The sequence below is a fragment of the Oncorhynchus kisutch genome, unplaced genomic scaffold (genome assembly GCF_002021735.2).
Source record: "Oncorhynchus kisutch isolate 150728-3 unplaced genomic scaffold, Okis_V2 scaffold4063, whole genome shotgun sequence".
Lineage (NCBI taxonomy): Eukaryota > Metazoa > Chordata > Actinopteri > Salmoniformes > Salmonidae > Oncorhynchus > Oncorhynchus kisutch.
In genome coordinates, this window is record NW_022266008.1 from 1 (window position 1) to 17,041 (window position 17,041).

Below are 17,041 nucleotides of genomic sequence, written 5' to 3' on the forward strand. Positions count from 1 at the left end.
GTGTGGTGTGTGTGTGTGGTGTGTGTGTGTGTGTGTGTGTGTGTGTGTGTGTGTGTGTGTGTGTGTGTGTGTGTGTGTGTGTGTGTGTGTGTGTGTGTGTGTGTGAGAGAGAGAGAGAGAAGAGAGAGACAGTAGAGAGAGCGGAGAGAGACAGTAAGAGAGAGAGAGAGAGAGAGAGAGAGAGAGAGAGAGAGAGAGAAGAGAGAGACAGAGAGAGAGAGAGAGAGAGAGAGAGAGAGAGAGAGACAGAGAGAGAGAGAGAGAGAGAGAGAGAGAGAGAGAGAGAGACAGAGAGAGAGAGACAGTAGAGAGAGAGAGAGGAGATAGAGAGAAAGAGATGTGGATGTGGCTGGACCTTATCCTATATAGCAGCACCCTCAGTGCATCTATACGTAGGTTATAAACTAAGAGCTGAATCTGTCTTACCCTGTTACTGTTGTTCTCTGCAGTTTGTCAATGTTTTCATCTGGAGATGGACATTCTAGATGTGACTTGATATCGACCATGCTCTAATGACAACATGAGACTGAAAGGCTTAAATCCACCGCAGAGCAATTTCAGAGTTGATTGAGATTATACCTGCGTCCCAAATTACATCCTATTTCCTACATAGTGTACTACTTTTTGACTAGAGCCCTAGTGAATAGGGTGCCATTGGGGACATGACCTATGTGATTGTGATAGCAGACCATTGTTTCCCTCTCCAATGGTGGTGAGTCATCAGAGATCAGGGAACAGCTGTGTGTGTGGTGTGTGTGTGTGTGTGTATCCTCCTAAAGCCATCGTCAGTCAAGATAACACAACTCATCTCACCTCCTCATACTTCTTTATATCTCCTCCTGCCTCCTCACACCTCATACCTCTTCCTGTTTCCTCACACATCATACCTCTTCTTGTTTCCTCACACCTCATACCTCTTCCTGTGTCCTCACACCTCATACCTCTTCCTGTTTCCTCACACATCATACCTCTTCCTGTTTCCTCACACCTCATACCTCTTCCTGTTTCCTCACACCTCATACCTCTTCCTGTTTCCTCACACCTCATACCTCTTCCTGTTTCCTCACACCTCCTCATACCTCTCCATACCTCCTCCTCATGCTTCTTCATACCTCCTGCCTCACACCTCCTCCTGTTTCCTCACACCGCATCACATCTACTCCTGCCACCTCACTTCCTCCTGCCTCTCCTCACACGTTTGACCATGGGGCAGCCCTGCCACCTCACATCCTCCTGCCTCTCCTCACACGTCTCACCATGGGGCAGCCCTGCCACCTCACATCCTCCTGCCTCTCCTCACACGTCTCACCATGGGGCAGCCCTGCCACCTCACTTCCTCCTGCCTCTCCTCACACGTCTCACCATGGGGCAGCCTCCGTCTTTTGGCTCCTAACTCCAGGAAACCAGAGTAATTACTCATGTTTGTCCTTCAGTCACAATTCTAGAAATTGTAACCATTGATGTCTTGGCTTGATAATGAAGTCCTCTGCATTCAGCCAGTCAGTCACTCAGCCAGACAGTCAGTCACCCAGCCCGCCAGTCAGTCAGTCACACAGCCAGCCAGTCAGTCACTCAGCCAGACAGTCAGCATCCCAGCCTGCCAGTCATTCAGTCAAACAGCCAGCCAGTCAGTCAGTCACTCAGCCAGACAGTCAGCCACCCAGCCCGCCAGTCAGTCAGTCAGTCACACAGCCAGTCAGTCAGTCACACAGCCAGCCAGTCAGTTAATCAGTCAGCTAGCTTGCCACCATTGAATAGAAACTCCTTTGTCAATGTGAAATAATAGCCAAGGTAAAACACTGTGGGGGGGGAAATACAAATAAATGACAACACAGTTCTCTTGTCTTCATTGATTAGCTTCCTTCAGTGCTGAGCGTTTGTGTAGGAACGTTCTTCCTGAATCGACAACACAGTTGACATTTAATCAACATGTGGCAGCTATTTGGAAAGGCTGGCTAGAAGATGGGTGGGGATAATTGGGGTAAAATTGAATTGTGACTTACATTTTTAAATAATGAATAGTCCATTTATTAAAGTTTATTTCTCTAATTTGAAATGCCAGTTTTCAAGATGCCATTTGTTACAGACAATTTTCAAACTCCTAGCATTAGTTCTAGTGCTTAGAGGAAGGAGCCTTCCAGAATGTAGGATGGCTGACATTTGGACGACATTTTAGATTCCTCAATGAAGAACACAGTCAATGAATGAAAGAATAATAGCTTTCCAAGTGTTCATCTGTCTCTCTGTCTATTGCATATGTCACTGGTTGAATAATGACTAAATAAGGAATAGTCAATTTATCAAAGTTGATTTAAATAATGAATAGTCAATTTATTAAAAATGATTTAAATAATGAATAGTCAATTTATTAAAAATGATTTAAATAATGAATAGTCAATTTATTAAAGTTGATTTAAATAATGAATAGTCCATTTATTAAAGTTGATTTCTCTAATTTGAAATGCCAGTTTTCAAGATGCCATTTGTTACAGACAATAAGCAACATTTTTGGATAGTCTCAGTCTGGTAAAATGTAATCTTTAAAAGTGCTCTCTTCCCTTTCTGACAGACAATAAGCAACATTTTTGGATAGTCTCAGTCTGGTAAAATGTAATCTTTAAAAGTGCTCTCTTCCCTTTCTGACAGACAATAAGCAACATTTTTGGATAGTCTCAGTCTGGTAAAATGTCATCTTTAAAAGTGCTCTCTTCCCTTTCTGACAGACAATGAGCAACATGTTTGTACCGCTCTCCCTGTCTCAGTTGGAAACGCAGGTTTTGAGAATGGGTGACATTTTGTTCTCCCCAGTCCCCAGCATAAACTGTATCTAACCATCAATCTTGACCACTAAACTAAATCCAACCAAAGTTTATGATGACCAATCTCTATATTTATCCCAGGAGAATGAATGCAAGGACTAATACTCAGCGAGCTTTACAGCAGTTTTACAGCAGTATTTGGTAAAAGACCAAGCACATATTATGGCAAGAACAGCTCAAATAAGCAAAGAGAAATGACAGTCCATCATTACTTTATTAAGACATGAAGGTCAGTCAATACAGAACATTTCAAGTGCTGTCGCATAAACCATCAAGTACTATGATGAAACTGGCTCTCATGAGGACCGCCACAGGAAAGGAAGACCCAGAGTTACCTCTGCTGCAGAGGATAAGTGAATTAGAGTTTCCAGCCTCAGAAATTGCAGCCCAAATAAACATTTCACAGAGTTCAAGTAACAGACACATCTCAGCATCAACTGTTCAGAGGAGAATCAGTCCTTCATGGTTGAATTGCTGCAAAGAAACCACTACTAAAGGACACCAAAAAAAAGAAGAGACTTGCTTGGGCCAAGAAACACGAGCAATAAACATTAGACAGGTGGAAATCTGTCCTTTGGTCTGGAGTCCAAATTTGAGATTTTTAGTTCCAACTGGAAGACGGTGTGGGTGAATGGATGATCTCCGCATGTGTATCTCCCACCGTGAAGCATGGAGGAGGAGGTGTTATAGTGTGGGGGTGCTTTGCTAGTGACACTGTCTTTGATTTATTTAGAATTCAAGGCACACTTAACCAGCATGGCTACCACAGCATTCTGCAGCGATACACCATCCCATCTGGTTTGGTTATAGTGGGACTATCGTTTGTTTTTTAACAGGACAATGACCCAACACACCTCAAGGGCTATTTGACCAGAAGGTGAAAGATGGAATGCTGCGTCAGATGACCTGGCCTCCACAATCTCCCGACATCAACCAAATTCAGATGGTTTGGGATGAGTTGGACCGCAAGCTGAAGGAAAAGCAGCCAACAAGTGCGCTGAGTATGTGGGAAGTCCTTCAAGACTTTTGAAAACGCATTCCAGGTGAAGCTGGTTAAGAGAGTGTCAAGAGTGAGCATCAAGGCAAAGGGTGGCTAATTGACCAATCTCAAATATAAAATATATTTTGATTTGTTTAACACTTTGTTGGGTTACTACATGATTCCATATGTGTTAATTCATAGTTTTGATGTCTTCACTATTATTCTACAATTTAATTTTTATTTTACCTTTATTTAACTAGGCAAGTCCGTTAAGAACAAATTCTTATTTTCAATGACAGCCTAGGAACAGTGGGTAAACTGACTTGTTCAGGGGCAGAACGACAGATTTTTACCTCGTCTGCTTGAGGATTCGATCTTGCAACCTTTCGGCTTCAAGCTCTTATATCTAAGTGAGAACACCAATGTCCCTGGGGATAGGATGATGAGCTCAATTATACACAATCAATATACAATCAATTATACACAACAATGTACATAATCTAACCACTAGGCTACCTGCCGAAAACAATACAAGTAAAGAAGAACCCTTGAATGAGTAGGTTTTCTAAATCTTTTGACCGGTAGTGTATATGTTTACCCATTTAATCAAAATAAGGATTGTGGTTTTACCTTCTAATGGAGGGCAGTGGAAAGGCTTAAAGAAGAGATGGAGAGAGAAAGACATGGTCTCCTTGAAGGCCCCACATGCTGTGGTTTTACCTTCTAATGGAGGGCAGTGGAAAGGCTTAAAGAAGAGATGGAGAGAGAAAGACATGGTCTCCTTGAAGGCCCCACATGCTGTGGTTTTACCTTCTAATGGAGGGCAGTGGAAAGGCTTAAAGAAGAGATGGAGAGAGAAAGACATGGTCTCCTTGAAGGCCCCACATGCTGTGGTTTTACCTTCTAATGGAGGGCAGTGGAAAGGCTTAAAGAAGAGATGGAGAGAGAAAGACATGGTCTCCTTGAAGGCCCCACAAGCTGTGGTTTTACCTTCTAATGGAGGGCAGTTAAAAGGCTTAAAGAAGAGATGGAGAGAGAAAGACATGGTCTCCTTGAAGGCCCCACATGCTGTGGTTTTACCTTCTAATGGAGGGCAGTGGAAAGGCTTAAAGAAGAGATGGAGAGAGAAAGACATGGTCTCCTTGAAGGCCCCACATGCTGTGGTTTTCAGTTCTTCCATTCTGAGAACATGTGATGTCACACTTGAGACGTTCACTGTGTCAGCTGGAGGTCTGGTAGATGTCCTGATGGTTGATACTTTATTTATCTCTCTCTCTCTCTCTCTCTCTCTCTCCCTCCCGCTCTCTCTCTCTCCCTGTCTCCCTCCCGTTCTCTCTCTCCCCCTCTCTCCCTCCCGCCGTCTCTCTCCCCCTGTCTCCCTCCCTCCCGCTCTCTCTCTCCCCCTCTCTCCCTCCCGCTCTCTCTCTCCCGCTCTCTCTCTCCCTCACAAAACATTAATCCCCAACATCATCACATCCACAGGGGTAAACATATTTTTTCCTAGGACCATAAATGCCCTCTCTAGTAAAATATATTGTTTGTCAATGAGTATAACCTGTATGAAACAAGGTTCAATAAAAATAATGGTTGGGTATTATCACCTCTCCATAAAACACCAGGCATTTTTCACTTTTCTCAGGCTTTTGCTGCCAGCTCACAACTGATATGAAATCAGTGTCACCAGTGGTCAATAGCTCTTATATCTAAGTGAGAACACCAATGTCCCTGGGGATAGGATGATGAGCTCAATTGTACACAATCAATTATACACAATCATATACAATCAATTATACACAATCAATATACAATCAATATACAAAATCCATCATACACACATATGATATGTTGTCTATATAAGCTCAATAATAGTGCATTCAAGTAGTGCCACGGCCTTGGTACAAAATCAACTGCATTTTCTGGATTCCTCACATCCTCAGGAAACCAAAACTACTAACTACACTACAATATGTATTGCATTTGTGTTTTGTATCATTGTAAATAAATGCTAAAATTAAATGAATAAAAAGACTGTCCCCGGAAAAAAAAGTTTTTTTCGTTCTTGAGAGACACTGCTGACAGAGAGCGCAGACCCACAGCGCGCGAAAGAGGACAGAAAAGCGCATTTTGCGCACGCGCATTTAAAGAACAGTAGAGGTCGCGTGGTCCAGTCAATACAACCCCACCTCAATCAGTGTTGGGATTGGGGACTATAGGTAGACCGCGTACGTCGTCTAAGAAAGAACACATTCTAATCGGATAATATAAATTTAGCATATTACGTCAGAGTAAAACTCTCCAAAGTGGAAATGCATTTTTCTACCCACCAGTTGGAGACTATCAGTAAGGCAAATTAAGCGAATTTTATTGAAACTTTTATAAACAAGACATGGGATGTTGAGAGAATGTCCTTCGAAGAACCTTTTCATATTACACAAGAATTTGATTTGTACCAGAATGTGTCCAAATGGGCGCACCACGGTAATCACACAGGGGCCACTTCGGAACCATCTATGTTCTACATCAGCATCGCCATCACTGCCATTTATGGAGTCATCATAGTCGTGGGACTAATCGGTAACATAACCCTCATCAAGACATTGTCTTCCTCTAAATCCATGCGGAATGTCCCCAACCTCTTCATGTCGAGTCTCGCGTTCGGGGACTTGGTCCTCCTGGTTACTTGCGCGCCGGTGGATGCCAGTCGGTACCTCGCGGAGGAGTGGCTCTTCGGTAGAGTTGGATGTAAACTCATACCATTCATCCAACTCACCTCCGTCGGAGTGTCTGTTTTTACCCTGACTGCGTTGTCTGCTGATAGGTAAATAGCCTTCACTTTATGTTTTAGTCTACTACACTCATATTGCAACATGGACGTTTAGTTATCCAACTTATCCATAGGCTACACATACCATTGCCAACTGATCTGGTATTTTAATGTAGAGTTGTATAGTTAAATGGTTGTAGACTTGTAGTTACTTTTAGCTCAACATATTGTCGTTTAGGTAAAATGATGAAAACGGGATAGCTTGCCATCCTTATCGAATATTCTCTCCGAACGCATCTCTGGCGGGCGAGAGGTTCTTCGGCTAAACTCTATCGAGCTGGAAATAATATGAATTTAAACAACGGTATGGGTACAACCTGTCCAGAACATGCTGCTACTGAGACAATGCAGATACAATCTGATTTACTCTGTTGCGTTATTACGCGTTCGGTTCAGTGGGATCATACTTTGATGTGAGATATGAGATGTGCTAGAGTCACAGAAATGAGATCTGACATATGAGTAGAAATGTATAAGCGTGCGACTTCGTGTGTGTGCGTGTGTGTGTTTGTGACAGTGAATGAGTAAATGAGTGACGGTGCTTGCATGCATGGGCCTGTGTGTTGTCGGGGGGGTCATAGGCTATATCCTTCCCACACAACTTCCCACAACCAACCTTTTCATTGGGATGATATAGTTTGCATCCCAAATGGCACCCTTTCCCTATGTATCCACGGGGCTCTGGTCAAAAGTAGTGCACTAGGGAATAGGGTTTCATTTGGGGTTCCATTTGGAACGCTGCCATAAAGTGTGCATCCCTGTGGAGTGGGAGGAGAAGACATCCATCATATAGACTGACCATCACCATGGCAGCCATATAATGATACCCTCTCCAACTAGCCTATTACTATGTTCTGTGTCTTTGCTCTAAAGTCTATCATTTAGCCTACGATCCCATTAGCAGATAATAATCCATTCATAAATGACAGATACCCCCCCTCTCCTCACCAGCTTCCCAACGTCTCCTCACCAGCTTCCCAACGTTTCCTCACCAGCTTCCCAACGTTTCCTCACCAGCTTCCCAACGTTTCCTCACCAGCTTCCCAACCTTTCCTCACCAGCTTCCCAACGTTTCCTCACCAGCTTCCCAACGTTTCCTCCGTTTAAATCCTAACCATATACTTTCAAAACCGAGGTTAAAATACTATGAGATCATTTCAATCAACTTTATCTGTGCTTGATTGAGCTTGCCTCAATGGAACCTGGCTCTCCAGGCATGCAGGAGTAAACACTACATCTGGACTATATGTACTAGAGTACGTGGACACCCCTTTCAAAGTGGATTTGGTTATTTCTGCCACACCCGTTGCTGACAGGTGTATAAAATCGAGCACACAGCCATGCAATCTCCATAGACAAACATGGCCTTAATGAAGAGCTCAGTGACTTTCAACGTAGCACCACCGTCATAGGATGCTACCTTTCCAACAAGTCAGTTCATCAAATTTCTGCCCACCTAGAGCTGCCCCGGTCAACTGTAAGTGCTGTTATTGTGAAGTGGAAATGTCTAGGAGCAATAACGGCTCAGGATAAACCACATAAGGTCACAGAACGGGACCACCGAGTGCTGAAGTGCGTAGCACGTAAAAACCCTCAATACAGAGTTCCAAACTGCCTCTGGAAGATATGTCAGCACAATAGCGGTTCGTTGGGTTGAAATGGGTTTCCTGGCCGAGGAGTCGCACACAAGCCTAAGAACAAGCGCAAGCCAAGTGTCAGCAGGAGTGGTGTAAAGCTCGCTGCCATTGGACTCTGGAGCAGTGAAAACGCTACCTGCCCCAATGCATAGTGCCAACTGTAAAGTTTGGTGGATGAGGAATAATGGTCTGGGGCTGTTTGTCATGGTTCGGGCCCCTTAGTTCCAGTGAAGGGAAATATTAACGCTACAGCATACAATGACATTCTAGATGATTCTGTGCTTCCGACTTTGTGGCAACATTTTGGGGAAGGCCTTTTCCTGTTTCAGCATGACAATGCCCAAATGCATAAAGCGAGGTCCATACAGAAATGGTTTGTCGAGATCGGTATGGAAAAACTTGACTGGCCTGCACAGAGCCCTGACCTCAACCCCATTGAACACATTTGGGATGAATTGGAATGCCGACTGCGAACCAGGCCTAATCACCCAACATCAGTGCCCGACCTCACTAATGCTCTTGTGACTGAATGGAAGCAAGTCCCCGCAGCAATGTTCCAACATCTAGTGGAAAGCCTTCCCAGAAGAGTGGAGGCTGTTATAGCAGCAAAGGGGGACCAACTCCATATTAATGCCCATTATTTTGGAATGAGATGTTCGACAAATGAATAGAATGGAAGGAATAGTATAGAATGAACAGAATATAATGAATAGTATAGAATGAATAGAATAGAATGAATAGTATAGAATGAATAGAATAGAATTAATAGAATAGAAGGAATAGAATAGAATGAATATAATAGAAGGAATAGAATAGAAGGAATAGAATAGAATGAATATAATAGAAGGAATAGTATAGAAGGAATAGAATAGAATGAATAGTATAGAAGGAATAGAATAGAAGGAATAGTATAGAAGGAATAGTATAGAAGGAATAGAATAGAATGAATAGAATAGAAGGAATAGAATAGAATAGAAGGAATAGAATAGAAGGAATAGAATAGAATAAATATAATAGAAGGAATAGAATAGAAGGAATAGAATAGAAGGAATAGAATAGAATGAATATAATAGAAGGAATAGAAGGAATAGTATAGAAGGAATAGAATAGAAGGAATATAATAGAAGGAATAGAATAGAAGGAATAGTATAGAAGGAATAGAATAGAAGAAATAGTATAGAAGGAATAGTATAGAAGGAATAGAATAGAAGGAATAGAAGGAATAGAATAGAAGGAATAGAATAGAAGGAATTGAATAGAATGAATGTTGATGCACAATCAACATCTTATGGTCCCGTCTGACGTCAGTAGAAAATATTCATTCAGGTAGCAGACATGACGCTCTTTACCAAACAGTAAAAGGAACCGAGGGGTTGAAATATGAAGAAAAAATGAGAAAGACGAGAATGTAGAGTTGATTGGAGAACAATCGGGTTTTGAAGTATAGCACCTGGTTAGAGGAAAACTGTCTGTGTCCCAACGGGCACCTTGTTCCCTTTATATTGCATTGTTCCACATAGGGAATAGGGTGCCTTTATATTGCCTTGCTCCACATAGGGAATAGGGTGCCTTTATATTGCCTTGCTCCACATAGGGAATAGGGTGCCTTTATATTGCCTTGCTCCACATAGGGAATAGGGTGCCTTTATATTGCCTTGCTCCACATAGGGAATAGGGTGCCATTCAGGACACAACCCAAGTGCTAGCAAGACATCTGTGTAAGGCAAGCAGAGATCAAGAATCATACGTCACACATACTTCTGAACAGGTGGCCTAAGTTGAGGAGATCATGTCTTCCTCTTCCTCCTCCTCCTCATCCTCCAGGTACAAGGCAATCGTGAAGCCCATGGACATCCAGGCCTCCAACGCCCCGGCGAGGATCGTCCTGCGGGCTGCAGTGATCTGGCTCTTCTCCATGACCCTGGCTGTCCCCGAGGCTGTCTTCTCAGACCTCCGCTCGTTCAGCATCCACAGCACCAATGAGACCTTCATCACCTGCGCCCCCTATCCCCACGATGGTGAACTGCACCCCAAGATCCACTCCATGGCCTCCTTCCTCATCTTCTATGTCATTCCTCTGTCGGTTATATCAGTCTATTACCTGTTCATCGCCAGGAGCCTGATCAGGAGTGCCTATAATATGCCGGTGGAGGGCAATGTGCACGTCAGAAGACAGGTGGGTCTCTCTCCTTCATCAGCTCTTCTATTTTCTTCTAGTTCTTCTCCTTCATCATCTCTTCTATTTTCTTCTCCTTCATCAGCTCTTCTATTTTCTTCTAGTTCTTCTCCTTCATCAGCTCTACTATTTTATTCTAGTTCTTCTCCCTCATCATCTCTTCTATTTTATTCTAGTTCTTCTCCCTCATCATCTCTTCTATTTTCTTCTTCTTCATCATCTCTTCTATTTTCTTAATCTTCATCTCTCTCTCTCCACAACATCACAGATAGAGTCCAGGAAGCGCCTTGCCAAGACCGTCCTGGTGTTTGTGGGCCTGTTCGCCGTGTGCTGGCTCCCCTGTCACGTGATCTACCTCAACCGCTCCTACCACTACTCCGAAGTGGACACCTCCATGGCCCACTTCATCTTCACCGTGGGAGCCCGTATCCTGGCCTTCACTAACTCCTGTGTCAACCCCTTCGCCCTCTACCTGCTCAGCAAGAGTTTCCAGAAGCAGTTCAACAAGCAGCTGTGTTGTTGTTGTCGAGCCCTGGCGAAGAGGTCCCAGAGCCAGAGGAGGAACAGGAACAACATACACATGACCTCCCTCAGGACCACCAACCACTCAGTGGCCAGTCTGAGCTTTATTAATGGAAAACACATCTGTCAGGAGGACAGTGTGTGAGAGACAGATGGGTGGATGGTAAGAGAGAGACAGACATACAGGTCTACCAAGAGGAGAGAGTGTGAGACAGACAGACAGACAGGTCTACCAAGAGGAGAGAATGTGACACAGACAGACAGGTCTACCAAGAGGAGAGAATGTGAGACAGACATACAGGTCTACCAAGAGGAGAGAGTGTGAGACAGACAGACAGACAGGTCTACCAAGAGGAGAGAATGTGAGACAGACATACAGGTCTACCAAGAGGAGAGAGTGTGAGACAGACAGACAGACAGGTCTACCAAGAGGAGAGAATGTGAGACAGACATACAGGTCTACCAAGAGGAGAGAGTGTGAGACAGACAGACAGACAGACAGGTCTACCAAGAGGAGAGAATGTGAGACAGACAGACAGGTCTACCAAAAGGAGAGAATGTGAAACAGACAGACAGGTCTACCAAGGGGAGAGAATGTGAGACAGACAGACAGGTCTACCAAGAGGAGAGAATGAGACAGACAGACAGACAGGTCTACCAAGGGGAGAGAATGTGAGACAGACAGACAGGTCTACCAAGAGAAGAGAATGTGAAACAGACAGACAGGTCTACCAAGAGGAGAGAATGTGAGACATACAGACAGACAGACAGGTCTACCAAGAGGAGAGAATGAGACAGACAGACAGACAGGTCTACCAAGAGGAGAGAATGTGAGACAGACAGACAGGTCTACCAAGAGGAGAGAATGAGACAGACAGACAGGTCTACCAAGAGGAGAGAATGTGAGACAGACAGACAGACAGGTCTACCAGGAGTAGAGAGTGTGAGACAGACAGACAGGTCTACCAAGAGGAGAGAATGTGAGAAAGACAGACAGACAGGTCTACCAAGAGGAGAGAATGTGAGACAGACAGACAGACAGACAGACAGGTCTACCAAGAGGAGAGAATGTGAGACAGACATACAGGTTTACCAAGAGGAGAGAATGTGAGACAGACAGACAGACAGACAGACAGACAGACAGACAGACAGACAGACAGACAGACAGACAGACAGACAGACAGACAGGTCTACCAAGAGGTGAGAATGTGAGACAGACAGACAGGTCTACCAAGAGGAGAGAATGTGAGACAGACAGACAGGTCTACCAAGAGGAGAGAATGTGAGAAAGACAGACAGGTCTTCCAAGAGGAGAGAATGTGAGACAGACAGACAGACAGGTCTACCAAGAGGAGAGAATGTGAGACAGACAGACAGACAGGTCTACCAAGAGGAGAGAATGTGAGACAGACAGACAGGTCTACCAAGAGGAGAGAGTGTGAGACAGACAGACAGGTGTACCAAGAGGAGAGAGTGTGAGACAGACAGACAGACAGGTCTACCAAGAGGAGAGAATGTGAGACAGACAGACAGACAGGTCTACCAAGAGGACAGACAGACAGACAGACAGGTCTACCAAGAGGAGAGAATGTGAGACAGACAGACAGGTCTACCAAGAGGAGAGAGTGTGAGACAGACAGACAGGTGTACCAAGAGGAGAGAGTGTGAGACAGACAGACAGGTCTACCAAGAGGAGAGAATGTGAGACAGACAGACAGACAGGTCTACCAAGAGGACAGACAGACAGACAGACAGGTCTACCAAGAGGAGAGAATGTGAGACAGACAGACAGGTCTACCAAGAGGAGAGAGTGTGAGACAGACAGGTGTAGTCGGATGGTAGGACCAAGGGAATAGAAGAACCAAGGGATATCAAAGGTTCCAGTGCAGTATGCAGATGGTCAGGTGGGAGTGAGGAAATTGCTCACCCTTGGAAATGGCCGCTAATCTGGAATCACTTGAGAGTTTCCTGACCTGTTTGATTGTATTGAGCCTTTAATCAAGATCCCACAGCAGCTATATAGATGAACAGTATGTGTACCTGTATGTATTTGTACAGTATATGAACCTGTATGTATTTGTACAGTATATGAACCTGTATGTATTTGTACAGTATGTGTACCTGTATGTATTTGTACAGTATATGAACCTGTATGTATTTGTACAGTATATGAACCTGTATGTATATGTACCTGTATGTATTTGTACAGTATGTGAACCTGTATGTATTTGTACAGTATATGAACCTGTATGTATTTGTACAGTATATGAACCTGTATGTATTTGTACAGTATATGTACCTGTATGTATTTGTACAGTATGTGAACCTGTATGTATTTGTACAGTATATGAACCTGTATGTATTTGTACAGTATATGAACCTGTATGTATTTGTACAGTATATGTACCTGTATGTATTTGTACAGTATGTGTACCTGTATGTATTTGAGCAGTATGTGTACCTGTATGTATTTGTACCTGTATGTATTTGAGCAGTATGTGTACCTGTATGTATTTGAGCAGTTTGTGTACCTGTATGTATTTGTACAGTATGTGTACCTGTATGTATTTGAGCAGTTTGTGTACCTGTATGTATTTGTACAGTATGTGTACCTGTATGTATTTGAGCAGTTTGTGTACCTGTATGTATTTGTACAGTATGTGTACCTGTATGTATTTGTACAGTATGTGTACCTGTATGTATTTGTACAGTATGTGTACCTGTATGTATTTGAGCAGTTTGTGTACCTGTATGTATTTGTACAGTATGTGTACCTGTATGTATTTGTACAGTATGTGTACCTGTATGTATTTGTACAGTATGTGTACCTGTATGTATTTGTACAGTATGTGTACCTGTATGTATTTGAGCAGTTTGTGTACCTGTATGTATTTGTACAGTATGTGTACCTGTATGTATTTGTACAGTATGTGTACCTGTATGTATTTGTACAGTATGTGTACCTGTATGTATTTGTACAGTATGTGTACCTGTATGTATTTGTACAGTATGTGTACCTGTATGTATTTGTACAGTATGTGTACCTGTATGTATTTGTACAGTATGTGTACCTGTATGTATTTGTACAGTATGTGTACCTGTATGTATTTGTACAGTATGTGTACCTGTATGTATTTGTACAGTATGTGTACCTGTATGTATTTGTACAGTATGTGTACCTGTATGTATTTGTACAGTATATGTACCTGTATGTATTTGTACAGTATGTGTACCTGTATGTATTTGTACAGTATGTGTACCTGTATGTATTTGTACAGTATGTGTACCTGTATGTATTTGTACAGTATGTGTACCTGTATGTATTTGTACAGTATGTGTACCTGTATGTATTTGTACATGTGTTTGCTAATTACACATTTAATTGTTAAAGGCATTACATTTGTTTAATGTAGTGTTTTGTTACTTGATATGGTGTCCTATAAGCCCATGTGGGCTGGGCTGAATGTTACTCTGTGGTACAGCTCTGTGGTACAGTAATGTGGTAGAGCTCTGTGGTACAGCTCTGTGGTACAGCTCTGTGGTACAGTAATGTGGTACAGCTCTGTGGTACAGTAATGTGGTACAGTAATGTGGTAGAGCTCTGTGGTACAGCTCTGTGGTACAGCTCTGTGGTACAGTAATGTGGTACAGTAATGTGGTAGAGCTCTGTGGTACAGTAATGTGGTAGAGCTCTGTGGTACAGTAATGTGGTAGAGCTCTGTGGTACAGTGATGTGGTACAGTAATGTGGTAGAGCTCTGTGGTACAGTAATGTGGTAGAGCTCTGTGGTAGAGCTCTGTGGTACAGTAATGTGGTAGAGCTCTGTGGTACAGCTCTGTGGTACAGTAATGTGGTAGAGCTCTGTGGTACAGTAATGTGGTAGAGCTCTGTGGTACAGTAATGTGGTAGAGCTCTGTGGTACAGCTCTGTGGTACGGTAATGTGGTACAGCTCTGTGGTACAGTAATGTGGTAGAGCTCTGTGGTACAGTCATGTGGTAGAGCTCTTTGGTACAGTAATGTGGTAGAGCTCTTTGGTACAGTAATGTGGTACATCTCTGTGGTACGGTATTGTGGTACAGCTCTGTGGTACAGTAATGTGGTACAATTCTTCACCTCATGTGGGTATTGAATTGTCTATGTTATTGTAGTATGCTGCTTCTGTGTATTGTCTTGACTGGCTAGATGTTGTCTGTAACGTAAGACCCTAGAGGTCTTGTGAATAAGCCATTGTCTGTGTCTGAAATGGCACCCTACTCCCTATATAGTGCACAGATTTTTCCTGGTCAAAAGTAGTGCACTACATAGGGAATAGGGTGTCATTTTGCACGCTCACATTGTTTACCAATGTTTCACATGGCCCAGACATTGGCTGTGTCTGAAAATGGCACCCTACAGATGTCGGATCTTAATTTGACCCATTTTTGTCGCAGGAGTAAAATGATCTTGCAGCAGGAGGATTTGAATGAATATTGAATATTTAGAATCGCCGCCAGGGGACAGCTGGAAGCGGTGTTTGTAGGCTTTTCAATTTTTTATTTTATTTTTATTTCACCTTTATTTAACCAGGTAGGCTAGTTGAGAACAAGTTCTCATTTGCAACTGCGACCTGGCCAAGATAAAGCATAGCAGTGTGAGCATACAACAAAGAGTTACACATGGAGTAAACAATTAACAAGTCAATAACACAGTAGAAAACGAAGGGGGGGTCTATATACAATGTGTGCAAAAGGCATGAGGAGGTAGGCAAATAATTACAATTTTGCAGATTAACACTGGAGTGATAAAAGATCAGATGGTCATGTACAGGTAGAGATATTGGTGTGCAGAAGAGCAGAAAAGTAAATAAATAAAAACAGTACGGGGATGAGGTAGGTGAAAAGGGTGGGCTATTTACCAATAGACTATGTACAGCTGCAGCGATCGGTTAGCTGCTCAGATAGCTGATGTTTGAAGTTGGTGAGGGAGATGAAAGTCTCCAACTTCAGCGATTTTTGCAATTCGTTCCAGTCACAGGCAGCAGAGTACTGGAACGAAAGGCGGCCAAATGAGGTGTTGGCTTTAGGGATGATCAGTGAGATACACCTGCTGGAGCGCGTGCTACGGATGGGTGTTGCCATCGTGACCAGTGAGCTGAGATAAGGCGGAGCTTTACCTAGCATAGACTTGTAGATGACCTGGAGCCAGTGGGTCTGGCGACGAATATGTAGCGAGGGCCAGCCGACTAGAGCATACAAGTCGCAGTGGTGGGTAGTATAAGGTGCTTTAGTGACAAAACGGATGGCACTGTGATAGACTGCATCCAGTTTGCTGAGTAGAGTGTTGGAAGCCATTTTGTAGATGACATCGCCGAAGTCGAGGATCGGTAGGATAGTCAGTTTTACTAGGGTAAGCTTGGCGGCTTGAGTGAAGGAGGCTTTGTTGCGGAATAGAAAGCCGACTCTTGATTTGATTTTCGATTGGAGATGTTTGATATGAGTCTGGAAGGAGAGTTTGCAGTCTAGCCAGACACCTAGGTACTTATAGACGTCCACATATTCTAGGTCGGAACCATCCAGGGTGGTGATGCTAGTCGGGCATGCAGGTGCAGGCAGCGACCGGTTGAAAAGCATGCATTTGGTTTTACTAGCGTTTAAGAGCAGTTGGAGGCCACGGAAGGAGTGTTGTATGGCATTGAAGCTTGTTTGGAGGTTAGATAGCACAGTGTCCAAAGACGGGCCGAAAGTATATAGAATGGTGTCGTCTGCGTAGAGGTGGATCAGGGAATCGGCCGCAGCAAGAGCAACATCATTGATATACACAGAGAAAAGAGTCGGCCCGAGAATTGAACCCTGTGGCACCCCCATAGAGACTGCCAGAGGACCGGACAGCATGCCCTCCGATTTGACACACTGAACTCTGTCTGCAAAGTAATTGGTGAACCAGGCAAGGCAGTCATCCGAAAAACCGAGGCTACTGAGTCTGCCGATAAGAATATGGTGATTGACAGAGTCGAAAGCCTTGGCTAGGTCGATGAAGACGGCTGCACAGTATTGTCTTTTATCGATGGCGGTTATGATGTCGTTTAGTACCTTGAGTGTGGC

At 43.5% G+C, this 17,041-nt stretch overlaps 1 protein-coding gene across 1 annotated transcript; it reads left to right on the forward strand.

Moving 5' to 3' along the window:
- The first annotated feature begins 6,181 nt into the window (after positions 1 to 6,181).
- LOC116373669 (gastrin-releasing peptide receptor-like) lies at positions 6,182 to 11,193 on the forward strand. The gene is made up of 3 exons (XM_031822088.1): positions 6,182 to 6,619; positions 10,087 to 10,438; positions 10,707 to 11,193. The coding sequence occupies exons 1-3, from the start codon at positions 6,204 to 6,206 to the stop codon at positions 11,103 to 11,105; spliced, it is 1,167 nt and encodes a 388-aa protein (XP_031677948.1). The 5' UTR covers positions 6,182 to 6,203; the 3' UTR covers positions 11,106 to 11,193.
- Positions 11,194 to 17,041: the final 5,848 nt, after the last annotated feature.

Coding starts and splice junctions, on each gene's coding strand:
- LOC116373669 (XM_031822088.1), top strand. CDS start 6,204: ATGTCCTTCGAAGAACCTTTTCATATTACACAAGAATTTGATTTGTAC. Junction 6,620..10,086: donor ACTGCGTTGTCTGCTGATAG/GTAAATAGCCTT, acceptor CTCATCCTCCAG/GTACAAGGCAATCGTGAAGC. Junction 10,439..10,706: donor ATGTGCACGTCAGAAGACAG/GTGGGTCTCTCT, acceptor ACAACATCACAG/ATAGAGTCCAGGAAGCGCCT.